General features: G+C 47.5%; 10 protein-coding genes across 10 annotated transcripts; 5 read left to right on the top strand and 5 right to left on the bottom strand.

The window, feature by feature from the left end:
- Nucleotides 1-1,049: 1,049 nt before the first annotated feature.
- FSUBG_10786 (heterokaryon incompatibility (het-6OR allele)) lies at nucleotides 1,050-2,810 on the top strand (the record flags this gene model as incomplete). The annotated part of the gene is made up of 1 exon (XM_036675399.1): nucleotides 1,050-2,810. The coding sequence occupies one exon, from the start codon at nucleotides 1,050-1,052 to the stop codon at nucleotides 2,808-2,810; it is 1,761 nt and encodes a 586-aa protein (XP_036533732.1).
- Nucleotides 2,811-3,645: 835 nt separating this feature from the next.
- On the bottom strand, nucleotides 3,646-4,179 carry FSUBG_10785 (uncharacterized protein; the record flags this gene model as incomplete). The annotated part of the gene is made up of 1 exon (XM_036675398.1): nucleotides 3,646-4,179. One exon carries the CDS (start codon nucleotides 4,177-4,179, stop codon nucleotides 3,646-3,648), a length of 534 nt encoding a protein of 177 aa, XP_036533731.1.
- Nucleotides 4,180-4,824: 645 nt separating this feature from the next.
- FSUBG_10784 (uncharacterized protein) lies at nucleotides 4,825-6,909 on the bottom strand (the record flags this gene model as incomplete). The annotated part of the gene is made up of 1 exon (XM_036675397.1): nucleotides 4,825-6,909. The coding sequence occupies one exon, from the start codon at nucleotides 6,907-6,909 to the stop codon at nucleotides 4,825-4,827; it is 2,085 nt and encodes a 694-aa protein (XP_036533730.1).
- Nucleotides 6,910-7,879: 970 nt separating this feature from the next.
- On the bottom strand, nucleotides 7,880-10,285 carry FSUBG_10783 (FAD NAD(P)-binding domain protein; the record flags this gene model as incomplete). The annotated part of the gene is made up of 2 exons (XM_036675396.1): nucleotides 7,880-9,218; nucleotides 9,312-10,285. 2 exons carry the CDS (start codon nucleotides 10,283-10,285, stop codon nucleotides 7,880-7,882), a joined length of 2,313 nt encoding a protein of 770 aa, XP_036533729.1.
- Nucleotides 10,286-11,980: 1,695 nt separating this feature from the next.
- Nucleotides 11,981-13,681, top strand: FSUBG_10782 (uncharacterized protein; the record flags this gene model as incomplete). Its single annotated transcript, XM_036675395.1, has 6 exons — nucleotides 11,981-12,003; nucleotides 12,154-12,692; nucleotides 12,749-13,174; nucleotides 13,223-13,329; nucleotides 13,388-13,487; nucleotides 13,539-13,681. 6 exons carry the CDS (start codon nucleotides 11,981-11,983, stop codon nucleotides 13,679-13,681), a joined length of 1,338 nt encoding a protein of 445 aa, XP_036533728.1.
- A 53-nt stretch (nucleotides 13,682-13,734) lies between these two features.
- On the bottom strand, nucleotides 13,735-14,851 carry FSUBG_10781 (NAD-binding Rossmann fold oxidoreductase family; the record flags this gene model as incomplete). The annotated part of the gene is made up of 2 exons (XM_036675394.1): nucleotides 13,735-14,475; nucleotides 14,525-14,851. 2 exons carry the CDS (start codon nucleotides 14,849-14,851, stop codon nucleotides 13,735-13,737), a joined length of 1,068 nt encoding a protein of 355 aa, XP_036533727.1.
- An 838-nt stretch (nucleotides 14,852-15,689) lies between these two features.
- FSUBG_10780 (myo-inositol transporter) lies at nucleotides 15,690-17,335 on the top strand (the record flags this gene model as incomplete). Its single annotated transcript, XM_036675393.1, has 2 exons — nucleotides 15,690-16,139; nucleotides 16,196-17,335. 2 exons carry the CDS (start codon nucleotides 15,690-15,692, stop codon nucleotides 17,333-17,335), a joined length of 1,590 nt encoding a protein of 529 aa, XP_036533726.1.
- A 656-nt stretch (nucleotides 17,336-17,991) lies between these two features.
- Nucleotides 17,992-18,609, bottom strand: FSUBG_10779 (uncharacterized protein; the record flags this gene model as incomplete). Its single annotated transcript, XM_036675391.1, has 1 exon — nucleotides 17,992-18,609. One exon carries the CDS (start codon nucleotides 18,607-18,609, stop codon nucleotides 17,992-17,994), a length of 618 nt encoding a protein of 205 aa, XP_036533725.1.
- Nucleotides 18,610-20,457: 1,848 nt separating this feature from the next.
- Nucleotides 20,458-23,577, top strand: FSUBG_10778 (30S ribosomal S17P protein; the record flags this gene model as incomplete). The annotated part of the gene is made up of 1 exon (XM_036675390.1): nucleotides 20,458-23,577. The coding sequence occupies one exon, from the start codon at nucleotides 20,458-20,460 to the stop codon at nucleotides 23,575-23,577; it is 3,120 nt and encodes a 1,039-aa protein (XP_036533724.1).
- A 940-nt stretch (nucleotides 23,578-24,517) lies between these two features.
- FSUBG_10777 (uncharacterized protein) lies at nucleotides 24,518-25,492 on the top strand (the record flags this gene model as incomplete). Its single annotated transcript, XM_036675389.1, has 2 exons — nucleotides 24,518-24,638; nucleotides 24,696-25,492. The coding sequence occupies 2 exons, from the start codon at nucleotides 24,518-24,520 to the stop codon at nucleotides 25,490-25,492; spliced, it is 918 nt and encodes a 305-aa protein (XP_036533723.1).
- Nucleotides 25,493-25,616: the final 124 nt, after the last annotated feature.

Raw genomic sequence — 25,616 nt, 5'->3', positions numbered from 1 at the left:
CCAAGATGCCAGATGCGGAGTTTACTACGACCTTTGGCAAAAAAAGCTTAACCTTATACGCGGAAGTTACCCCCATAGAACTATATGATCATCGGCTTTATGGTACGAATTTGGTCTTGAGTGGTGCTTTGCAGGTATGTGAAATTGATATTCTCAACCTATACGTACACGGAGCTCTCTGTTTGGAGAATCAGTCCTGGACTCCAGTTCACATCATATGAAACTTAATAATGCTGCGATTGGGGTGCGGGGTCAGCCAGAATATCCATAAATCACGCCTCAACTTTCCATATTCAGACACGGAACCAGCAGAGGCTTTTCCGTCATTGGCGGATTTTGGAAAGGATCTGCTTCCGTTTTCAAGCTCAATGTGGTAACACGAGCAGGTACACCGGCCCCGAACCTCCGGACGACTAGTATATAAGTATACTGAGACATTTCCGGACATATCATGACTAAAAGGCAGATGTATCCCCAGCGCTGGAGCCATGCGCTATGGTGTTTGCGATAGAAGATACTGTACATATTCTTATGTAAGAGGGATGAGAAGTCGATAAAATATTAATGAAATCTATCTTCTGTAAATGTAAATATAGCCAGAGCTCCTAATCTATCGAATACTATTTTCAAGCTCCTTCTATCTTTTTACTTTTTAGACCAATACCTGCCTCCTTTTGTATTATTCCTATATTTAATGTATTAAATCTCTAGAATAAAACTAATTCAAGCAAGTAATATAAGGTTTACTAAGTATAGTTCCATTACAGTAAAATCGTCTTTTTACACACTGCCAGGAGCCGAAAACGAAAGAGTTAGACTAAACAACAACACAACAAGCGATATTGTAATGAGGCTTTCAATCAATCGATTGGGATATAATTGTAATTTTGCGTCGTCACAGCCTCACAAGGTAGATTCCAAGGCTGAGCAAGCACAGCCACACGAGACTAGCGAGTTCCCGATAAAATATTGTCCAGGTTTCATTGCTTCTCCAATATCACGCACAGTTGAAACAGGCGCCCTGAAAAACTGCTTCCTCTATATCTCTAATGCCTCAAACGCGATCTCATGACCAGAAAACCGAAGATCGAGGCGATGCGCCAGCCGCCTCCAACGCAACGCAACGGCACCTGGTTCCAGACAATGCACAGCATATGCCAGAATATCCAGCGATCGATTTGCAGAGCCACCAAATTAGAATCTTACATCTCCTCCCAGCAACGTACAACGACCCTTTGCGCTGTGTCTTAAGCACTGAATTTCTCGATGCAGGCCCTAGATACCAAGCGCTGTCATACGTATGGGGAGATCCTCTCGACTGCCGTTCTATTGAGGTTGATGGTAGACAAAGAAATGTCACAGTCAACCTGTTCAACGCTCTTCGGCGATTGAGATACCCAAAAAGCGAGCGACGTCTCTGGGTGGACGCGCTATGCATTAATCAAGATAATGATGTCGAGAAGTCCCATCAAGTCAAGCTAATGAGCAAAATCTACACGCGCACGACGGAAGCAATACTCTGGTTAGGCGACTTCTCTGACGGGATTAATGCGACACCTAACTGTATCCCTCGTGAGAAAGTCATGAAGGCTTTCGATTTACTCAAATTTATGGCCAGAGACTCTTATGGCTGTGCCGCGGCGGACAGTGACCCAAAAACGGAATTATTCAGTGGCGGCTATACTGCTTTGTCTTGTTTGGTCCAATTACCTTGGTGGCATCGCGCCTGGACCGTGCAGGAAACAGTTCTTCCTGCAGATGCCACCGTGGTATGCGGTACAGAACAATTGTCATTTTCTTTGTTTGTAGCGGCGCATAACAACTCCCTTGATCACTACTTCCTCAATTGCTGCAAGCGGGTTGTTGTCCCCGGCTCGTTCTGGGGCCATCTGCAGAAACTCGTCTATGCTAAGGAATGTCTCCGAGAAAAGATACTATTCATGGGCAATGTGTTGAATGATTTCAGGGACCGAAAGGCATCTGACCCGAGGGATAAGATGTATGCCTATTTTGGACTTGGAAGTAACATCTCGGCAGATTATACCCTACCACATGAAGAGGCTTTCACCCTTGGGGTGAGATCCCTCATCGAAGAGTTCGGTACACTTGAGATTATACTAAGAGCCCCCGAGGTTAACCGTTCTCTAAGTCTACCGACTTGGGTTCCTGACTGGTCTGCCGACATTGACAGCCAAAGTCATAGCCTTGAGCTAGCCTGGTATTATCTGTACAGGCTTTACGCTGCCTGTGGAGATGAAAAAACGCAAACCAGGATATCGTATTCGCATAGGGTCTTGGACCTACGAGGCTTGATTTTGGAACCGATCATAGAACTGGGAGATGTTATGGATAGTGTTGACAGCATGAAGAAAATGGTCCATAGGTGGCAGGCCCTGTCAGGCGACGAGTACCCTCAAGGGGGAACATACCAGGAAGCGTCATGGCGTACATTAATGTGCGATACGAGCCATGGAAAGGGCCTTTACGAACGACTTGGAAAAAGAGCTAATGCGGAAGCAATGGTCCTCAACGAATTCGAGCAAATCCCCAGTGGCGTCAGCCTCAAAGCTTTCAACAAGAAGGGGTTTATTTCAGAGACTGGTATGATTGGAATTAGCAATCTTGACATTAAAGTAGGGGACTTCATCTCTGTCTTGAATGGAGGCAAAATGCCTTTTATACTACGACAGATCCGGAGTGAAGAAGGTGGTGTTGCTTATCAGTATATTGGACAAGCCTATGTGCATGGGATTATGGATGGTGAGATTATGGATAAAAGTCCACAGTTCGAGTGGATTAGCCTTATTTAAGACAGAATTTACATGGGATAAATTGATCGATTTAGTATATACTGTCTCTTGAAGTATGATCTCCAACTTCAAAAGCATAAGAAGTAGCTAAACGAGAGCAACAAGGCCCTCCCTGGAGAGAGTAAGAGGGGAATAAACAGGTAATCCAAGGCAAAGACAAGTATACACTTCTTGACTTAAGTGTAATAGTAACTGTAGGTTTCTCTGTTTCTTTACCCTCCTGCCGTCCTACATAGGTCTTCTATTAATACTCAGAACGCAGAGCTAAGCATGTTAAGAGAGTCTAAATAAGATTTATAAATCCTAGGTCTAACTAGAACTCTCCGTTTGTTCCACATATCATACGTAGTACAGTTTCTATAGATTAGTAGTTATCTGTTAAAAATAAAGCGGAATGATGCCAACACCAGGGTTGGTTTTTCGGTAGATAGAATGATTAACAGAACAACTTTAGAGACTACCGATATTTCTGAATGTTGATGTTCTATGTCGTTTCGCGACAGGACAATCCATTAGCTTTGACTTTAAATATCTATAGGACTATTTACGCCATGTAGGTTGGCTACTTGTTGTTAAGTAGATGTAAATGACTTACTATTAGAACTAAGGACAAGGGGTCTTTCTATTTATCTACCAATTCCGGAGCTTTAGAGAAGACCAAGTTCTCTTCTAAGTAGCCGTCATCTACTGACCGATTATTTAATCCTGGTTTAGCTCTCTCCTCACTGAACCCTCTGAATAAACTATTTAAATCAATGTCTACCCTAATCGGGCTCTGAGCGTATCCCGCTCTCGCCATGACCCCATGAGCTTCCTAGCCGTGGCGAAGTTACTACTACGAAGTATCATGGCTTTCGACATGCTGAACATTAACTAACAACTCTTGAACAGCAGAGTCCTTGGCTTTGAAGATGATATTTACTCCAACGCCAGCCAACACATAGGGATTACTTGACTTTGTTGGCAAAAGAAGTGCGCCCTCAAGGACAAAGCTTGCATCCTCTGAACCTCCAGTCAAGTCAAATCTTGGTTTACCTTCGACTACAAGAACGGACACCACTGGATCATCTGAGGATACTGAGACTTGACTGCCATCTGCTGGCTCCGGTGCGGTGTACATGCGTGAGAGTGCAAGATATCGACGAAAAGTCCATTGTTGGGATTGGTCAAGCGAACGCACGGCTGGTAGAACTGGCGATGTCAAGGATCCAGGGATAAATAGTAACGTGGGGTGCGAAGCATCGACGCTAACATCAGTCTTGGAACCGTCAGCCTCATCAACTGCTGGAAGTGTGATCGTCTCGTTGGACTCTAGCCAGGTTCCAGTTACGGGAATGACGACTCTGATATATTCAACCCCTTCATTCATGTTAGGATCTTATCCATTGCGACGGAAGTCGTCGTATAGGGTAAATACGATATCATTCCTTGCAGAACCCTGCGACCCAGTCTTATTGAGAGTCGAAAGCCGTTTTCGGTCCCGGGGTGTGAAAATGTCGCTGATGTTGGTGACTCTAGGGCAACCGTAATGGTATGCTTGACTGCTATCGAGGAGGACTAGAGTGATATTGGCGATTGCAGAAATGGTTTGTATCGAAGATGTCACTGGAGACAGTTTCAGGGTTGATGAAGCTTTTGCCTTTGAAAAAGACTTTTTTGAGTTTACTGATCCTTTAGACTTGGAGGGTGAAGATGCGGCAGTGAGACTTGGTAATGTCACTGGCAGATATGGCGGAGGCGTCGCGGGAGGTGATCTGGTCAATCTGCCCACCTCTAGCATCAAACTGGGAGTCGGTCGCCCCAAAAAGAGAGCTAAGGTTGTTGAGTCAATACTGCTAGATGATCCGTTTAACTTGGAATAGATCTGCTGCGCGTAGCTCAAAGGATCTAGCATCCTTGTCGTCCAATTGTAGGGAAGGTTATGGTCCGTGTTTGTCCATTGGCATGTCCCATCCTTTCCATAAGTAGATGGAGCTGATGACGTGGGCGGAAGCTTAAAGTCGCCACGCAATTTCTACGCTGTAAATGTTTCGCCTAGCTGATACGTCTGTCGGTGAATCGGGAGGGATATACATAGATACGTAAAATCGGAGTCGCCCGGTCGAAAGTCGGAGAGGCATAGCATGATATCCGGGGCTACCCTCCTTAGTAAAAAGGGCTTGCTCGTACTTGGGTCGTAGTATGCCGTGCTGGACCCTACGACCTTCAAATCTGGAAAAGAAGACACCAGACTACTTCGAAGGAGTACTCCCCATCGTGGTGGCTGTTGAATGACATGTTCATCGGGAAGTGGTTGTGTAAGCCACTTGTTGATTGCATGTTTGATGTATTTCCGTATCACATCGTCATCGCCATCACGAGAATGATGGTTTGCTAGACTAAGTGCTCCGTCGATCATAAGAGCGACCCAAGTTGAGTCAATACTGAAAGTACGAATACTCTCTTGGGGAAACTGATCCGGCGTCATGACCAGATACGACGGAGGAATGCCTCCAAGGAGGAGTTTCTCCAGTATCCATGACTGAACGACTGAGGCGTCTGCGTTAAGGGTAGTAGCTGCAAACAAATCTTCCACAACGTTCCAGAGCCCGAGCTGCTTGAGATACGTAGCTTGATCGAAATGAGCAAAACTGACAATTTGTTGCCGCTGTTGTGGCTGCGAACTCGCCTGCTGATTGGTCCAGCGCACTGGACCAGTGACGGCACTGTGAGCGCTGTCAGAGTGCGCTTTGGCGATACTGGCCAGGGTAGTAGCTAGGTTCGCCAATACGTCTTTGCTTGTCCAGCTACCGGTACCACTTGCATCCCGCGAAGCTGCCTTTGCTGCGCGGACTGCTTCAGCCCGGATCTTGCCTCGAAGTCGCATCAAGCTGGTCAAGAATGACTTGTCGCCAAGAGCCATTGCTCGACCTAGTGTCCAAGCGGACTGCATGGTGATATCAGGCAATCCAGTCGCAGAATCAAATCTCAAAAGGTCCTTGCCGTTGTCCGAACAGCAACTCCCAAAGGATGGATCAGGCTTTTCAGGCGCAGGTATTAATGGCCCACGAAGAATGCAAGTCGCCTTCTGACCACTAGCATCTTGATAAGGTTTTATAGTGTACCCGGCTTCAAGTCGGTCGTGTAGCCAGGAAGAAGAGATAGTTGAGGTAACAATAGAAGATAAAATTGTTTTTGGGACGCAGAGGGGCTGAACAGTCTTACCAAGGGCGTTGAGAATATCCTTCGGAGTAGTAGGACCCGCTGGGGGCGTGCACATCCAGTCCCAGCTATACAGGGACACCAGGGCCACAGAAGAAGCACTGCTAGAGACGTCAAGCCGAGGTATTCCCTCCAATGAGATGAGATGCGAGACCATCCGAGCAGGTTTGATGAGTTCAGTTGGTCCACTGCGAGGGCTAATGACGATACTGATTATATCACTACTGCTATGAGAATGGCGCACATGTGCCATGAACTGATACGGTACGATATCGTTACATGCCTTTCCACCAGCGACTGGTTGGAAAAGCTCTTTGAACAAGGTAGGCCGTATGCATAGGGCATCCACTGGATCGGTGTCCGCGTAATCATCACCAAAGTTAGACGACCAAAGAGGCGATGCGATGCTGTTATTGAGGAGTTTGAGTTGGCTTGCCGTGGTAGCAACAGCTCCATATCTCGATGGTACTGTACCTGAAGGGAAGCCGAGGGTAGTAGCAGCACTTTCACTTAAAATGAGCTCGTCTTCAGTGAAAGACAGGACGGCAAGCCACGGGACTTTGCTGCTGCTGTCTGGCGCATAGTCGCCAGGAAACACTACCTGTCGCTCCCACGCCAGTGTAGAGTGTTTAAGGGTCACATGCGGTAATATGGCGCCTGTTTCAATACTCCCAGCAACTGGATATACGCTGTGGATGTCTGATGAATGCAGAAGTTTGAACTTTGGTCCCGGCACAGAAAGACTTTGCGTGAGTTTAGAGAGTTGTCTCAAGTCGTTCAAATTCGAAGTAGGCTGGATGGTTTCTGTTGCAGTGAATGTGTAGTCACCAACTTCTAAGTTAGGGCGGTGTGAGGACCAGAGCTGGACCTGGTTGGGCTGAAGTGATTCGGGTTCCATGGCGAGAGCTTGATGGCCTTTTCTGATTGATGATTCAATATGAGATACAGTATTCAGGATGTTAGAACTTGTGCAGAATGAGTAAATGGTGCCTATGCTGGCTGACCATAAAGTCAACGTTGACCGCATGCTGGGCCAAGGGTCGAGACTAGTCCGTAAATGCTGTCCAAGCCACCAGCCCTTAGGAGTGGCACGCACTGTGCATGTATCTAGTCTAGCGCAAATTCCTGTCTTTCAGCTGTGTCTCACATCACGTCCCAGTGTCGTTTTTATTTGCTCAAATCAGTGGGGAACATATCAATAGTCTTATTATATCTGCAGCTAAACCACAGTATGCTCAACTGTACGGTCTGGAGGATTCAAGGTAGACAATCTTGCATAAAGTTACGCAGAGACTAACCACGGCTGTATAGCTCTAAGTTGGGTCTCAACATGGTCATGAACTCAGGCTCTCCATCTTTTCAAGTATTTGTAGACAATCATTTCTTAGAAAGGATAATCTGAAAAGGCATATTCGGCAAGCGGCGGTCTACAGGAACACATGGGATAAAAAGACTTTAACTAAACAATAGATAATCTTCAGAGGCATGGCAGTCAATAACTAATCGGGTCCTTGAGAGTACACAAACTCCTTGGGAAATAGACTCGGATAGCACTGTATTTATGCCTGGTCCTATGGATAAGAATTGGGAGGGTTTCAGGCAATTTCGACAGATTTCTCAAGAGTCAGGAAGTATTTTGCCTAGCAAAGCATTAGGTAGAGGGATAAACATGACTTGACTACACCCTTTGGAATATAATAAAGGGAAAGCTTGAATAATAAGTTTTTCATTTTAAAAAGTGCTTGTAACATTCTTCAATAGTTGAATTATACTGGATGACACCTCACCATCGATATATCGTGCCTATCCGACCATAGACTTTCGAGGCTGAATTTTACTATGGACTTGCATATACCCAAGTGGTCCCGTTAGGGCGACTCTGTAATAAGAGCTGTAACTCCAGGCTCAACAATCTGTACATTGAAATCTTTCCCGGTCTCCGATGAGTAGATGAAGATGGTCTCCTTTTGCTCTCGCTTCCACGTCATGCTCTGACCTGACTCAAGCTTCACCCGCTTATCCTTGCCCGGCGACGGATCCCACGACAAGCTTCGCTCATGAGATAGAGTCATGGTCACATAAACAGTGCTCGGGCACAGATTGCGAACCACGATCGGCTGGTAGTCAGTGTCCTTGGGAGGCACCAAGTGGTCAGACAGGCGGAGTGAGAGTGCAGCTAGGGAAAGAGTTGGATTGGCAGCGGGTGAGTAGGGGAAGACGGACAAGTCGCAGACGTAGACATTGTCCCAGCCGTACTGCATCTTGAGGTTCTCGTCAAGGATGCCCCCTTTCTTGGACGCGTTGGGCATCGGGATCGAGCCGAGCTCGTGCGCTACGCCACCAGGACCTAGCTCGCCCAGTTGGATGTTATCTTTAGTAATCTTGGGGAGTATGACATAGTCGTCCATGTCGAACTTGTGTTGGACGAATTGGATGTCAAGAGTGACAGCAATCTTGTTCATAACGTCGACAGCGAAATCTTTCAAGACAATCTTTTTCTTGTCCAGCTTACCATCGTCGGCATATCCAACTTTGATTCGTGTCCGGCCTTCGTCGTCAAGATCAACCTCATTATCGCGGGAGAGCTGAGAGGGCAAGATGTAGGCGATGATGAATTGCGGAAGTTCAGAGTCTGGAATGTTCCGGCGAGGCAGGAAAGAGGAGGCGTCAAGTGAGATATTGGCCAGCGCAGTGCTTTGGTCGATGTAATTGAATTTGATGTCGGTCTGGAGCTTAACGCCGCCAAGAGTATTCCTCAGTTTCATGTCTTTGTAGTAGAACGGCATCGTGACATAAAAGATATAGTGGTCGGTAAGATGCCCAAAGTTGCGAGCAAACTCGCTGCCGAAGGTATCTTTAGCTGACACAACCACATGCGTGGCCGACTGCTTCTTTCCAGGCTGTGGCTGGGGTTCCAGATGGGAACCGAGTGAGTTGATAAGAATCTTGAACTTTCCCTGACCATTGTGATTGTCCATTGCAGCCTCGAGAAGGCGGTCCACTGTGCTGAATGCGCCCTCAGCAAAGTCAAAGTTAGCTGGGTTCCGGAACTCAGAAGCCACACGTCCCCATTCCCACTGGGTAGTCGGAAGCCGAGACTCCTCATCGTGGAGGTTCAGACTGTCCTTGAGCGCACGGTGTAGGGGAAGAGTTTGTGGGTACGAGATATTCATCCATTCTTCAGCTTTTCGCAAGTTTCGCTGTATACTCCATTTGGAAAATATGTGCTGAAGGTATCATCGTCGATTCTGCGCTTTGTGTTAGATGTCGATATAGATAACTTGGGAAGACAGGGCTGACCTGGGACAAAAGAGACCCCAGACCGTACTACGGCCACCAAGGCAGTACACTGGACCGCCCTTCCAAATCTTGCGCGTCTCGTCGTCCATCTCCCAGTTGCTCTTGAAATGGTTATAGAATAGATCGTTCATCTGGCCGTAGGTTCCGCGGCTCGTCGGGCGAGGCATGTTGAGCGAGTGTGTCGGGAAAAGGAGGTTCCCGCGCTCGATAACGAGAATCCGTTTAGTCCTCTCCTTTGTGTCTTCCGCAATGGGATGTGCCTCATCGCAAGTTCCGGAGGAGCGAGTAACTGAGTTGTTCGACTGTGAACTGAAGCTGCTCGACATACGCTTATTCTTATCAAGAAGGTCTGTGGCAAGCATGCCACCGCCGATTCCAGATCCAATGATGACGTAGTCAAACGGGTCTTTCTCGGACTCTGCCGCTATGTCCTCGGGCTTCAGAGTAAAGTATGCAGCTTCGTAGCTAGTTGCCGGCTTGAGCTTGATATCTGAGACCGCGTCGGGTGTCACGAGCTGGACTTGGATGGGATCAGTGAAGAGAGACTTGGTGTTGGCTCTATAAGAGACTCCTCTGGCATCTTTTCGAATCCGCTTTTTATAGCTATGAATGATCGAATCGTCCACATAGACCTGGTAGACATCGTCCTCAAGACGAACAAGAATCGTAACATCAGTCTTACTAAACACGCCCTGGAGGGGAACTCGTTCTTCTGAGCCCCATACTAAATTGCCTTGCGTGTCCTTGAGGCGGCTGTTGAACACTATCTGATTTTCAACACGGCGGAAAGAGATGTGCAGAAGGTCCTCATCGTCAGCACTGGTGATATTGACACTGGTGTTGTCGATAGACGCAGTAGTGTCTGGTACTGGATCGTATGATGACGAGTAAAAGACAATGAAGCTGCCTGCTTCGAAGATTTTGCCAAATGAGAGTTTACTGTTCAGTTTCAGGGTCCTGTTTTGAGAAGGCATGGCTAGAAAGGAACTTGGGGAAGTGAACACGGTTGGGAGTTGTTTGAATTGGGTTTCTCAGTTTGACTGTCGTTCTCCCTCCCATATAAATACACCTTACATCGGAGGCTACATCATTAACATCGCCCCTGTCCTATCAAATAAGACTACTCTTACCAACAAGGTAGGCCTCAATATGACGTGGACGGCCTCAATACTGAACACAAATGACATAATGATATTTCTATTATTTTATGCAATGTCGAAAATACAATAGAGAACTGAGACAGGGGGCAGAACTCGTATGATCTGAATTGTCCAGTGCATCTGATTTACATAAACTAAGCTTGTTTAAGCTTTTCAGCTAGCCACGGCTTAGCCGTGGCCCGCCTGCATATGCCGCTGGAATCCCATTCATCCAGCAGCAGCTGAGTAGGTGGTATGGGATTTATTGTCAATGGCTCTTTACTTCTTGGATTGCAACCATTTCAATAACTTGCTCACTCGCTGAGACATATTTCTGCTACCCCGCACGCATTGTAATTGATAAAGTGGCGTAAATATATCCATGGGGATTTCGGGATACTTGAATCTGATGGCAAAAATAATCAGGAGGCAAACTCCAGTATATACGAGAGTAGTACATAAGACAGTATGATGAGACTATTGGACCCCGGCGGGAGATAGCATGACCCTTTAGTCGGTCGTTTCCTGGACATGGATCGCTTGTACATCTGACGAGAACAGGTCAATCTTGGCGCCCTTCACGCCCCAGCTCTTCATGTCTACAATGTGAGTGGCGACATCAGCAGTCGAGTTCCACTGGTTCGAAGGGGGACAGATGGTAACGCCGATTCTCTGGAGCTTGGTGTTATGGACAAGGCTGGTAACAGTGTCCACGCTCCAACCCTCATCCATCAGGACGAATTGCCATTTTTCTAGAGCGGCCTAATCGACGTGTTCCTTTTGTTCCTTTAAGCTTGTAATATTATTTAGGTTCTAGAAACTAGTACTATATAGTATTTAAGAGTATATAATTAATTAGGATTAATTTAAAGAGTTTCCTTTTATTTAGTTTTTTTTCTAATATATTTTAATTTTAATTTATAATTATATAAGTTAAACTCTTTTTAAGAAAAATTTATAAATTTAAAAAGATAATAAATAAAAATAATAATTATATATCTTTCTTTTTTATAATTCTTATTAATATATTAATTAAAGTTAGTCCTTAAATAATTAAGTAGGTATAACTAAATTCTTGTAAAATGTCACGTGACATGGTTTGACACTATTTCATTTCGGCCAAAGTTCCATCCTCTTGCTTCACTACCTATCTTTTACTCCCAGCATCAGTACTGTAATGGAAGTAGAAGATCCCTTGCCCAAGAAATATAGTCGCGTCGCCGTTGGATGGTAAGTTCAATTCCGCGAACCCGGACCAGCGGCTGATTGGGATAGTACTGCATGCAGAGGTAGGTGAGATGCTAGATTGAGGCTTTGTTGAGATGAGTTGCTGAGGGGAGCAGTGCGCCATATACGATGTAGGTCTCCGTTACAACGAACTACATCCCGCTAATTGATCAAAGGTGACAAGGAAGTCCCATCATGTTCGGCATGCGTCAAGGCGGGCATAGACTGTGAGCGCGCTCTACAGATCCGTTTCCGACCGGGCCTAGGTCTATCAACTGAATATACCTTCTCCACTGATCAAACATGGGTGCGACCGAGAAAATCATGTAGGGTGTGAAGGACCTATCTTGCAATAAAGCTGACGCCCCAAGTGGAATACGTTGACGAGACCGGTCGAGTATCACGGGATTATGAAGAGCTAGCACAAGAAGAGTGAGCTGTACGGGTTTCAAATTGGAGCATGCTAACAGTTTTAGTATATCTCTGGCTGAAGATTTGACAGCCGCTCCTGATACCACAGAAACGGATCAACATGCGTCTGCACTGGCGCATATATCACCGGCGTCACATGTGTCCCAGAGCATGGCGTCGTTACCGGGAAACTCTCCAGCAAGTACGCAAATGACTCGACATCTCCGCTACAGCTCCGAGCTTGTTCGTTCCCCCGACTCACCGTACTCTCGTCCGCCAATGCAATTCACAAGACGCGAGGCGGAGCTTGTTAAGAACTTTACGGAAAACATGGCTTTATGGGCTGACGCGACTGATGTGCATCGTCACTTTGAGTTGGAGGTTCCCCGCCGGTCGTTGTACTTCCCTGTGCTTCGATACGCAGTTTTCGCCTTCTCCTCGCGTCATATCAATCGAGATAAGGCAGACACTTCGACCGAGGCTCTGGAGTACTACAATTCCTGCCTGAGTGTCTTGATAGAAGCTGTTGATAAAGCGAGTGGACATATCGATGAGGAGACCCTTGCCGCCATTGCCATACTGCGGCAGTACGAAGAGATGGACGGTGAGTCTGAGGACTTTTTCATACTTTCGCATCGACACTGATGCTGACTCTCGTAGCGGAGGATATGGAAATGCACCTGACAGGAACATCCAGGATCGTCAACTCGATGTCAGAGTTTGACTTCAACGGCGGTCTTGGTGAGGCCGCAGCGTGGCTCTGTCTCCGACAAGACATTTATGTCTCACTGACAAGACTGCGGCCTTTGAGATCAAACCTAGAGAATTACCTCCAGTCCGATATCTTTCGACGCACTGATGATGCAGCCTACGCAAACAAAATGGTCTTCCTTCTTGCTCGATCTCTGAGCTCCATCTACCCATCCGATTCATCCATCTCGAACGAAAGCCTGGAGAGCATTCGACTGCAAGTTGACGATTGGTTTGACTCCAAACCGGCTGCTTTCAATCCAATTCTAGAAACCACCAGAAATAAGGATGAAGGGAAATTGCTACCTACTATTTGGGTTCTTTCGCCTTTTCATTGTAGGTCACATCATAGACGATCTGGTTTATGCTGATCAGCGTTAATAGCGGTGGGTTTGCAATACTACCATATTGCGAAGATTGTGTTGGTCATGTCTCTGCCAATTGCTACAGACTCAGTATTTGAGCAGATCCGAGAGAGCAAGAAGGTTGAGGTCAGAATTCAATCCTCCTAAATCTTTCGATGGGATCGAACTGACGAATACAATACAGCGAACGATTCGAAACCATTTACTTCAGATAATAGCATTAGCAAGCTCTCACTCAAAAGCCGAAAATGCGCTATTCACAGCTCGACATTCATTATCAGTTTGTCTGTCGCACCTGGAGCCAAATGACAGTTCTCTCTTCTAACACTTTGCAGGGGGCAGTGTTTTTACCGAAAAGTTGGATCAGAATATGGTTCTTGACTTTTTACGACACATTCAGCAAAAGACTGGCTGGCAAACAGATTCACTAAGTATGTCATTGCAGCAGCAATGGACGCAAGACTCGAATGAGGACTGATGGTTAACAATACCTAACACCTATCTGTATATTTTCTCGCAACCTATAATGTATCACAGCTTGGGCTCCTCGATTCGGCGTCCTATCTCATCGAACCTGATTTGCTTTCCACTCACAAGAGCCTCCTGCAGGGCAGCTCCAATCTCAACAGCTCTCACAGCATTTGTAAGTTTCAGAGGGAGAGGCTTGTTATCCAAGCAAGCCTCAGCAAACTCGTTCGCCTCCTGCACAAAAGCCATTTCAAAACGCCCGTAATAGTGAGCGGGCACCTCGCGGGTGATACCGCCAGAGTGATAGTAATTGACAAGGTTGGACTGGGGGTTGCCGTTGACAGTCAGCTTTCCCTCAGTTCCAATAACCTCTGTGGTATCCTCCTGTCCGTGAGCCATCATTCGAGAGCAGTAGTAGTACGCGATCTTGCCGCCCCAGAACTCGACGATTCCAACAGCGTTATCGTAGTCGTTGTATTTGCCCAAGTCGGGCTGAACGGCACGGACACCATGGGCAGACACACTCTTAGGAATGACTTCATCGCCGAAGAACCAGAGAGTCAGATCGATATCGTGCACAGACATGTCGACGAAAACACCGCCGGACCAAGCAGCGTACTCGACGAAGAAGCCTGAGGGGTCGTGTTTATCGCAAGTCTGACTGCGGATGATTGTAGGTCGGCCGATGGCACCCTGCTGGGCTTTGCTGAATGCATCGCGATAGGAGTCGTCAAAACGGCGGGAAAAGCCGCACATGACCTTTAGGTGAGGTCGCTTCTTGGCTTCGGCAACAACTTGGCGACACTGGGATAATTAGACTGGGCGATATGAGTATCGGAAAAATAGTACTAACCACTTCAATGCTCGTAGATAGAGGTTTCTCACAGAGAACGTGGAGGTCCTTCTGCATAGCTTGGATGGCTTCCTCAGCGTGAACAGAGGTCGCCGTACCAATTACAACAGCCTGGAGACCTTCCTGTTCAATCATCTTTTGATAGTCATCATATAGCTTTACCCCATGAGGCTCAAGGTTGACTTTGGCCCAGGCCATCTCGGTGGGGTCGGGGGTGAAGGCAGCCACGAGCTCTGCACGGGGTGTTCGGTTGAGAAAGTTGATGGCATGACGCTTGCCCATGCGGCCGAGGCCAGCAGCAGCAATCTTGAGCTTCTGAGGTGCCATTATGATGGGTAGAGTATAAGATTAAGAGAGATGGTGTTGGGTGATTGGCAAGAAATGAGGAGGCATTGGACTTGCATTTATATTGGTCTTATACAACTGCTTGAAGCTCAGCAGAGGTAGGTTCCCCGGATGACTTCCCATAGTCTCCATAGGCTCTCCACATCTGCATGTTCTTGGTGGATAACATTGTCTTGAACACGACCACCTTTTCTGCCATTTGAAGCTGGTCGTCTGTTGCAAGTTTGGACTGGTTGACTTGGTGCGGAAAAGAATGCCCAGATTCAGTGCCGACTTACTTTTCTGGGCATCATCCACTCCCCCGCCGAAATGCGGGTCGGATGACTCGGAGAGACTAGCCATTTGAACGGATAGACTTGCCCAGCTGATAATGATGGGTGGAGCAAGGATCACGAGTCATGGCTTCTTCACCCTACATGGTAATTACCTTGACAACGGATACACTTTCCCATCCTTTTGGAGTATCTCGACCACGGACTGCCGGGCTTAATTCCCATCACGCTAATAAGGCTCGTCTACCTCAACCCCATGGGGAGAGAGAGTGATGTGATGGTTCTCCGCTTCTACCCCAGAATCAAGGTTTGGCCACGCTCTGATCCGAGAACCATTTCCATGCACGCTCATTGGTTAGCGAGACCATCAGCACTGGTCTAGACACACGGTGCTAGTCCTGGGATTCCCGATAGATGAGGTCTGTACCTCATCATAGGCGCCCTCAACTCTGATACACAAGTATAAAAAGCAGGAATCATCACTTTCATTCTCTCGTGCATTATCAGCTCCATCATATTTTTTGTTTAACCTACTTCCTCCATACAAGATGGCAAAGAACGACGAAGTCTTGGAGTCGTCCCAGACGCAAGTCAGCCACGTCGAAAATGACACCAAAGGGGGACAAGACTTCATCGAAGACTCTGCTCCTGGCCTGTTCCTCAACCTCTGCGTTGTAGCAACCGCCATTGGTGGCATGCTATTTGGCTACGACACTGGAGTCATCTCTGGTGTCCTCGTGGTTCTTGGAGATGGCCTTGACGGTCGCCTTCTGACCCCCAGTAACAAAGAGCTCATCACTGCTCTTTGCGCAGCTGGTGCGTTCATCGGAGCCATCATTGCAGGAATCACTGCCGACAAGTACGGCCGAAAGCCTGCTATCTGGTTTGCCTCGGTGCTCTTCACCATCGGCGCTGTTGTGCAGGCTGCTTCATACACGCTGGTCCAAATGTGTGTTGGTCGAGTTCTCGTTGGTCTTGGTGTCGGTTCAGCCTCGATGGTATGTTGCTTTGGCCCCTGGGACAGCAAAGTCCATTTTATTAATACACGAGCCAGATTATCCCACTTTACATTGCGGAAATTGCACCAGCCAAGTACCGCGGCCGAATGATCTCGATCGACATGGTGTTCCTAGCGACCGGTTCCCTCCTCGCCTATGCTTTCGATGCAGCCTTCTACAAAGTCCCTCATGGCTGGCGATATATGGTGGGCTTGGGAGGACTCCCGTCTATCCTCCTTGGAATTCTTCTATTCTGGTGCCCCGAGTCACCTCGCCAACTGTGCTTTCATAATCGATCCGACGAATGTCTTCGAGTCTTGCAACGGATGTATCCGACGGCCAACGAGACCCAGGTAGCTCAGATGATGACCGATATACAATACGGTGTGACACAGGCAAAGTCTATCAACGAAGAGATTTCAGTTCGCCAATCTCTCAAGAGTCTTGTGACTGTTCCAGCCAATCGCAGAGCCGCTATTGTCGCCTGTGGTCTCATGGCAACCCAGCAACTCTGTGGCTTTAACACCATGATGTATTACTCGAGTACCCTTTTTCAGATCGTTGGATTCGATAACCCCATTGCGGTTGGTACCATTGTGACCGCCACGAACTGGATCTTTACTTTTGCTTCCATCTTCCTTATCGACAGAGTTGGTCGTCGCAGACTCTTGCTCTGGACCATGTGGGGAATGCCCGTCTTTCTCCTGCTGGCAGCTGGAGTGTTCACCAAGATCCCCATTGATCGGCAGACTCTGGAGCTCACAGAGGACAAGGTTGGGTGGCCTGCCATTGTTGTCCTTGTCTCCATGATTCTCTTCGTAGCCAGCTACGCCGCTGGTCTTGGCTGTGTGCCCTGGCAGGCCAATGAATTCCTCCCCATGGAAGTCCGTGCAATGGGCACCATGATGATCAACATGTGCAATTGGGGTCCCAATATCATTGTCTCATCAACCTTCTTGTCAATGATGCGTGGGATCTTCCCCTCGGGTACTTTTGGCTTTTACGCTGCATTGTCTTTCATTGGGTTTGTCTTTGTCTTCTTCTGCTATCCCGAGGCTGCAGGAATGACCTTGGAGGAGATCCGTGTCGTCTTTGAGCATGGATTCGGAGTTCGGTACGCTGAGGAATGGCGCAAGCAGAGGAAGTTGGGTAACGTCACTCATGGGGCAAGTGAGACCGCTAAAGAGGTTGTTTAACCCTAGCGACCTCGAAATGTGTGGAGGTAGTGATAGCTACAGGGGTCTCAATACAGTACTTTGTTCCAGACCTGATATTACTTAAAGTACTTTTTCCATGAGTGACCTGATGAGCAGCCTTTTGTTTATGAAACCTTTGGATAGAATGGCGTGAGATCCAGTCTAAACGCAGGTATTATAGGTCCAAGACCAGAGGTGTTCAAGAAGAGTACAACAGAAGGATTAGTGATGTCAGTGGGAATTCTAGCTTCGTATTGGATACCTTGCGTCCTGGCTTAACCGCTTTAACGTAGCTAGCATGGGGTAACGCGAGTCGAGCCGAAATATACTAACTTACCTTGAAGTCTTGGCTAGCCTCGGAAGGTTGTCCGAAATGTCCAACTTGTTGTGAATATTGGGGGTTGTCCGTGGCACTGGTTATGGGAGCTAATTAGTTATATGGTCTATTAAATGCCATTCGTTAGCTTCTTAAGAGCTCCTGGGTTTCAAGTCCGGTGCTGCAGGCTTATTTCTAGAGAAATTGATCTTATTAGTTACGAAGGGTTTTCATATTGCGCTATTTAACTTTGCCCCCCCCCCCCCCCCTCCCTCATTGTATCCTGTTTCTAATATGTTGTCTGAACGATAGTGAGAATATTAAAAGTTCCTTGCACCCTCTACCAGTTGCACGCGGTCTCACCAGTAGGATGCAGGACAATCCGAGACTTAACAGAACCGCAATCTCCCAGATACTCAACCTTCATATTGTAGCATGTCTTGACGTTCTTGTCCTTCCAGATTCTGTGGGCACGGGTCTTGCCGGGGTCAACGCAAATTGTCTGAGGGCGACCACACGAGGTGAAGTCCAAGCAACCGCCTGCAACAGTGCCACCGAGACTGCTGCCGACTTTGGTGCGCTGACAGTTGTTGCAGTCGTTGACTCGGATGTCAGAGTTGGAGGAGAAGATTGTCAGGGGAGGATCACCGGGAACAGGGACGGCGGTGAAGGTGTACACTAGGTCGAAAGCCGCAAAGTAGTCAGGGCAAGTACCCTGCTCGCAAGGACCAGCCAAGATTGTCATGGAATCAGCAGGTTTTTTGGTAATACCGGCTGAGGCGGTGTTGTTCCAGTTGGCTGGGTCGTTGAAGGCTTTCTTGTCGATGCCATCCCAATCAATCTTGTCCTCGATGTTGAGAGGTGACCATGAAGTAGACTCAGCTTTGGGGGCTGATGCGACTGGAGTGGCTGTGACAGCTGCGGCCATGGCCATGATGATGAATTTGGCTGCGACCATGATGACGAACTTGTGGGCAAGAAGCTTCCGAGAATTGAATGTTAGGAGGGTTTTGTAGTGTATGGAGGAAGGTTTTCTTGATGTTCTGAAGCTGTGCCTGAGCTATGGAAAGAGTGGTTCGAAGTGAGGAATAGGCCACATACTTATACTTGGGGCATCATCATGTTATTCTATATCTCGTGTGGACACGAGACCTCACTCATCGAAGATTAATAAATTGGAGGAAGCATGGAATAACCCTCGGCTACGTAACGATTGGCTATCTCGACGATCGCTTACATTCCGCCCTGGGCAGGGTTTAACTTACCGTATTCTTACCAATCACTCAATAGCAGTAATTGTCTCACTGATTCCTCAGGGTGCAAAAACGTACTGACTATCGGTCTCAAAGGTACCATTCGACAGGGTGGAGCCAACAAAGAGACCTCGCTAGCTAAGTCACTAGCAACATACAGCCAGAATTCCCTCCAATCATAAAGGCCAGGTCTTGGAACAGCTGTTTATTTATAAGGGAAACATCCGTCTTACTGCATAAACAACATGTGTCATTCTTAAGGTCATTTGAGAGATCCTGCATTGGGTAGTGTGATCAAGTTAGAATTTTCTATTTAACAGGGGTATTGCATGGGCCGGTCATTAGTTAAGTGGGAATTATTACTAACAAAGGATCGGGGTGTTACCTCGAAACTGGATCGAAATAATTATATGTGCTCTTATCTGCTGTATGCTGATGACCACCTGCCTAAATGAATCTTGGCCTAGTTGTCTGATTATTCATTATATTCATCCTACAGCCATTCTCGGCATGCCGAATTAAGAAGGATGCCTGTACGTCTTACCTCGCCAAATCCCATGTCATACCTGAAAATATAGTCATTGCTGACTCTTCCGAACGATTCAGCCGAGCGGCGTCGACTGACGAACACAGTACGGGCCGTCGCTTGTAACACGGGGCATGCTGTTTGTTACATTTTGGACAGGTTGCGTTCCAATGTCGTGACTGTTGGGACATGTTGTATCACTATAGAAGATAACCTCAAAATCTCAACTGTATGCTCTAGAGCCACTCATCCGTTAAACACACATAGCACTTAGTAAAACTAACATGCATAGTAGGTAGGGTAAATCCAGAGCGACGACAATGGCCGGATGGCAGGCATTGTATGTGACCAAGCGGCGCGGGCCGGGGCGGTCGAACACATTCGCTAGCCTTCAAATCGTTTAGTGGGCCTGAGGAAGCACCGGATTGCTTTCCGGTTTGGCCGGGATAAACGTGTAACGGAAGATCCATAATCCGCTTCAACTCGCCTGGCTTATCTTAGCGTCCTTTTCCCTATTCCAAATTGACTTATCAACAAGACACAATCCACCCATTTTCTAACATCCAATTTGTGTATCTCTGAATCACTAGAGCTCACTTTAACGCATTTAGCTACCTGTTTCCAGATACCACATATTTCCGAGAAGATGACTGTGTAGACGTGTTGCTTACGCCTTTTCATAATTATATCAGGCAGTAGCCTTGACCTTGTTTAAGATGAGGAAACATAAGCTGTCGTCATTATACCCTAGAGCCAATCACTGGTTCATTTTCAAGCCTGGTTTAGTTACACAAGGTTATCCATTATGCATTGCTGCCCAGTTGCTCCCTCCCGATGAATGAATTACTTGTAGTTAAAACACTGCGTCTTATGACAAAGTGCCTTGAAAGTTGGATGAAAGTACACAATCTCATCACAAAGCTTCGAATTCTAAGCCTCTCACAACTCCTCCGAGTAATTACTTTAGACTTTCCTGTAGGAGGTAATTTACTGATCATGATATCTCTTTATATCATTGCACAAAAAAATGTCTAGCCAGCCCCTTGCCGATTCCAGCCTCTCTTATAGTAGTAGGGCGATGGACCAGTATGCTGCGTCGCTGCGCCAGGTTATTCGCAGCCGACCGGATGGGGATTCCGAGCGTTCACGTCATCTATACGAGCTCAGCTGTCTGCTTCGGCAGCATTATCTCTCAAGAAATGGAGAGGGCGATCCTACAGAGGTTCTCTCGGTAGCCCGAGAAGCGGTGGAAGTTGTCCCCCATGACAGCCCGGTGGCTGCAAAATATTTTAATAGCCTAGGCCGCCTGTTGCGTCACAAGTTCCACTTCGAGGGAGACCCGAAAGACCTAGATGAAGCCATTCAAGTCTTTAGGCAGTCTGTTAATTTGTCGAAAAACAATGACCCGTCTTGGATCCAATGGTTGACGGATCTTGGAAATAGCATCTACACTCGATATACACTCACAGGATCACTTTCAGATCTGGAAGAGACTATCGAGTTGGCTAGACGAGCACTTGATGACACGTCGGAGGATGATCCGGATATTATAGACCTCGTGATTGATCTCATGGTCAGGCTCCGGACACAAAGCGAACGAACAGGATCAGTCTCTGCTTCAGAAGAGGCTATTATCATGGCCCAAAAAACGCTCGAATCTTCCCCAGAGGATCACTCATCCCGAAGTACATTACTGCATCTACTCGCAGGCAGTTTCTCTGACAGACATGTCCTCACCGGTGCAATAGACGACCTCAATCAACACATCGTGGTTTCGAGACAGGCCATCGATGCAACATCGATTGATGATCCCGAACGGGTGACACGACTTGCTGGCTTAGCTGTCGGCCTCAGAGATAGACACATAAGAACCGGGGCGCTAGGAGATCTTCTAGAAGCTATTAGAATAGCAACAATGGCGTTTGAAGAGACTCTTGAGGGGTCTGATGTTTGGGCGACGCATGCTTGCAATCTATCGGGATACCTTCGAACATTATACCTCCGAACTGATGAACAACTCGATCTGGACACAGCAATTGCATTAGCTAAGGGCTCAGTACACGCGACACCGGTAGAGAGTGCCATGAGGCATATGCGTCTGGGAAATCTGACAGCCTGTCTCATTGCTCGTTTCGATAGCTCAGGCTCCTTAGAGGATCTAGATGAATGTGTTCAGATGGGAAAAGAGGCCAAAGACGCCACCCCCAAAGAGCACACCGAGTGGCCGGCACGACTACATGATTTGGGAGCCATTATGCAGAGAAGATACCAGATGACGGAAGACCTGGGAGATCTCGACGAGGCTATTGGTTTGACCCAGAAAGCACTGTTCGCTCTGGGGCCAAACCACCCACAGCAGGCCGATACCATGTCTCTGATCGCACTGTTCTTTGCAAAGCGATACGGGGAAACAGAGTCACCCGAAGATCTTGAGCGAACAGAGTTCTTCTACAGAGCTGCTCTCTTTCAAACACAGTCACCAATCGTGGCACGTATTGAGGCCGGTATGAAACTGATTTCGGTATGCATGGTCCAGAAAAACATGGAGCAGGCTTACGAGGACGCCAAGTATGTCGTGGACCTCATTCCGCAAATGGCTGTGCGGTCACTCGAGACTTCCGACAAGCAGGATCTTTTGCTTAAGATAGGCGGGGTTTCGTCCGAGGCGGCCGGTCTAGCACTCCATTTGGGTGAAGATCCATTGGTAGCGCTGAGCCTTCTAGAGAAGGGACGAGGCATATTTGCTCTATCTCTGGATGAGATGCGTGCTGATATCAGATCTCTGAAAGAGCAGTGTCCTGATCTCGCCCGGAAGTTCATTACACTTCGTGAACAGCTCTCGGCTTCCTCAGCCTCCGGAAGGACACTGAATACCGAGGATCCCGAATGGAATGTCGACGAGAGTCGGCGTCACGAGGCCGGCGACGAGTTTGAAAGATTACTTGGAGAAATTAGGCAGGAGGCGGGCTTCGAGGCCTTTCTACTACCTCCTTCAGAAGCCGCAATCAAGTCGGCGGCAGAACGCGGCCCTATTGTCATTATCAACACAAGTATGCTTCGTTGCGATGCGATTTTGGTCGAGAGTCATCAGATCACATCTGTGCCTTTGACTGACTTCAACCGGCGCGAAATGATTGAGTATGTCAGAAACGGGACATTCAAAAGCGACAAGGCCCTTCAATGGCTATGGGACTGCGTTGCAAGCCCTGTATTGAGCACCTTGGGATTTGACAAACCCCCTTCTGAGGGAGACTGGCCTCATGTTTGGTGGATTATGACAGGACTTCTGAACAAGTTTCCCATTCACGCTGCTGGCAACCACTTGAAAGGCTCTTCCGAAACCGTCATCGATAGAGTCATCTCGTCTTATCACGGTTCTATACAGTCAATCATCCGTGGTAGAAAGCGACCTTCTTCGGCTGCGACCCAGACAAACGCACTGCTTGTCGCGATGGAAGCCACTCCTGGGAGCTCAAAACTCCCTTTCGCAACCAGGGAAATAGCAGCTATCCGTGGCATATGCAAGCCAATGTTCATCGAACCAGATGAGCCTGAACCAGCGAGGGACAATATTCTGTCTAGCTTGCTTGAATGCGGGATATTTCACTTTGCAGGCCATGCCCGCACGGATCCCGAGGACCCAATTGGAAGCTATCTCTGTCTGGACGAAGAAAGAGAAAAGTGTCTAACTGTTTTGGACCTATTGAACATAAACCTACATAGTCGCTCCCCCTTTCTTGCCTATCTGTCAGCTTGTGGCACTGGACGTATCGAGAATAATCACCTAGCGGATGAAGGAATCCACCTCATCAATGGGTTCCACACAGCTGGATTTCGCCATGTCATCGGGACTTTATGGGAAGTCAAAGATGAGATCTGTGTAGATATGGCCAGGATTACTTACGAAGGAATGGTGCAGAATGGCATGACGGATGAAGCAGTCTCTCGTGGGCTTCATGAAGCTTCTAGAGAGCTCCGAGACCGCTGGTTGACATTGGCTGGGACTGATCACCGGACAATTGGGATTTCACAGGTTGGAACTATCAGAAGTGAGAGAGGCGATGTAGAGGAACTTGAAGGAACAGCTCTTGACGGATTCTCGAGGGATGTTTTGACTTGCGACGAGGAGCCTATGTATCCGCCATAGATTCCTTATATTCACTATGGTGTTTAACATAGGACCTTGGATAATTCGAATGAGTAAATATTACACTGTTTTTTCCGAAGGCCAGACTATAACAGATTCTCACTACCGCGTATGAGCTGAGGTGGAACAATAATTGTTATCATCTGGTTGGGTGATGCGGGGGCTTTCGCAAACATCCATGTCTCACGATGGAGGAGAAAATATTGTTGGGCGGTGTGTTAAACAGTTTGTCAGCTGGTGAAATGTATGACGGCGAGGCTTACTTGCGCTTCCGACTATTGAGTATATCTAAGACATGCTGCGGATCGTACATGTTCCGGGCTGCAACAACAGGGATGATCACTAAAGACCTGTCCGTGCGGTCGCCCATTACGCGACGCCATCAATGCCCGTGGTATACCTGCTTTCATCTTGCCATGTTTACCCTTATTTCCCAGTTTTCATCATCTCTTTCTTTACGACAAGTCCCTAGAAGATTGCTATCGAGGGCAGCTTAAATGATATATATAAGCGACGGTGCCGTCAGTCTGGTTTTACAAAATGAATCCCTACTCATGATCGGCGTCTCGGGAAGCTTGGACCATACTTCAAGGCCGGGAGTTCGCGTTGTCTCAGCAGGCCTGGCAAAGCCGTCGCCCATCTCAGGATCGACGGTGGGCTGCCCTTATCCCCGACAATCGAAAAACCAGCCGTGATCGAGGTCGCTCAGCCGGTTCTCACTAGTACTGCATACGCGGTACATGTATCACTCGAATCTTGTTATGCTTCCTGCAATGTTGTCAAATGTCGTCGAAAGGAGGTTGCATTCGGCAAGGCCATCAGCCCTTTGCATCTTTTGTCTACAGACCATGTATTGGCTATAAATAATACAGCTGCCGAAAGACTCTACCAAGTTTTAAAATCAGCTTTTTTTACGATTTATGCACGTAGCAAGTCCACAATGAAGCTGTCGACCATTCTTCCCGTTTCTGGTCTCCTAGTGTCCTTTTGCCAGGCTCAGGCTGACCCCAATACCCTGGCAAGGTACAATCCAGCCAATAGGACAATGTCAGCCAATACCAGTACGTATAAGCAAGCTATTTTTAACAATTTTGCAGTCCATTGACAATGAGTCGAAGCATACTGCCTTGTCCCTATCAGCAAATCTCTCGTCAAGACCATAACTGGATATGATCCTTTAAGCATCGACACTAGCATCTTGCCGTCTTTCCCAGCTGGAAAACACCCGCTCATTGTACAAGCTGGCTATGACAAGGATATTCGCATGACGGCACTGAACATTGTCCCACTACAGATAGACGCGCTCATGCAGGCTTCTCTTATAGTGCCCTTTGTTGATGTCACAAAGGACGGACAAACACCTATCGGCGTCCCGGTCAACTACTACATAGGCGGGACTAACGGACAACCGCTCCAGGCAATTGTGCCCAGTGTCGCCTCAGGCGTTTCGCCCTTTGAGGGAACCACTATCTTCCCGGCGACATTTTCTCCTGATACGTCAGCTGCGAGGGTTCTCCCCAATGGCTTCAATAGTATCCAGGTGAAACCCTTTCTTCTACCAAACACTATCTCTGGCCCAGGAATCTACGCTGAAGCATTCGACATTTCGTTCAAAATAACAGACAGCTCCCCTTATACAGCTCACACTTTCCACTCGCTCTTGAACATTCCCCAACTTCTCAATACAAACAAGTGTCAGCGCAATACTGTCTATTTCAACGAGTCGTCTTCTGAGCCGCTGATGGCCATTGGGGAGGTGACACTCTACCATCAGATTCTAGCTACACCTCCACAGGGACTAGAAGGAGTTTATCAGGATGTGTATTGCTATTCAGCTAATGGCCAAGTTGTCTCGAGTGTTGGCGAACCTTGCAAAGTTGCGGCTGCCAATATGGACCCTGAAGCTAGGGTGTAGAGACCACTGAAAATACATGCCACCGCTAGTCATCTGGACTAAACTGTTGAGTCATTTGTTTAGTTCTCAAAGAGCTGACCTGGACTTTGGTTCATAGCCGGCTGGGCTCCGTCAATGGAAAAGG

The sequence above is a fragment of the Fusarium subglutinans genome, assembly GCF_013396075.1.
Source record: "Fusarium subglutinans strain NRRL 66333 chromosome Unknown NRRL66333_c0000191, whole genome shotgun sequence".
Lineage (NCBI taxonomy): Eukaryota > Fungi > Ascomycota > Sordariomycetes > Hypocreales > Nectriaceae > Fusarium > Fusarium subglutinans.
The sequence above is the reverse complement of the archived record's forward strand: the minus strand, read 5'-3'. Positions and strand labels throughout refer to the sequence as shown.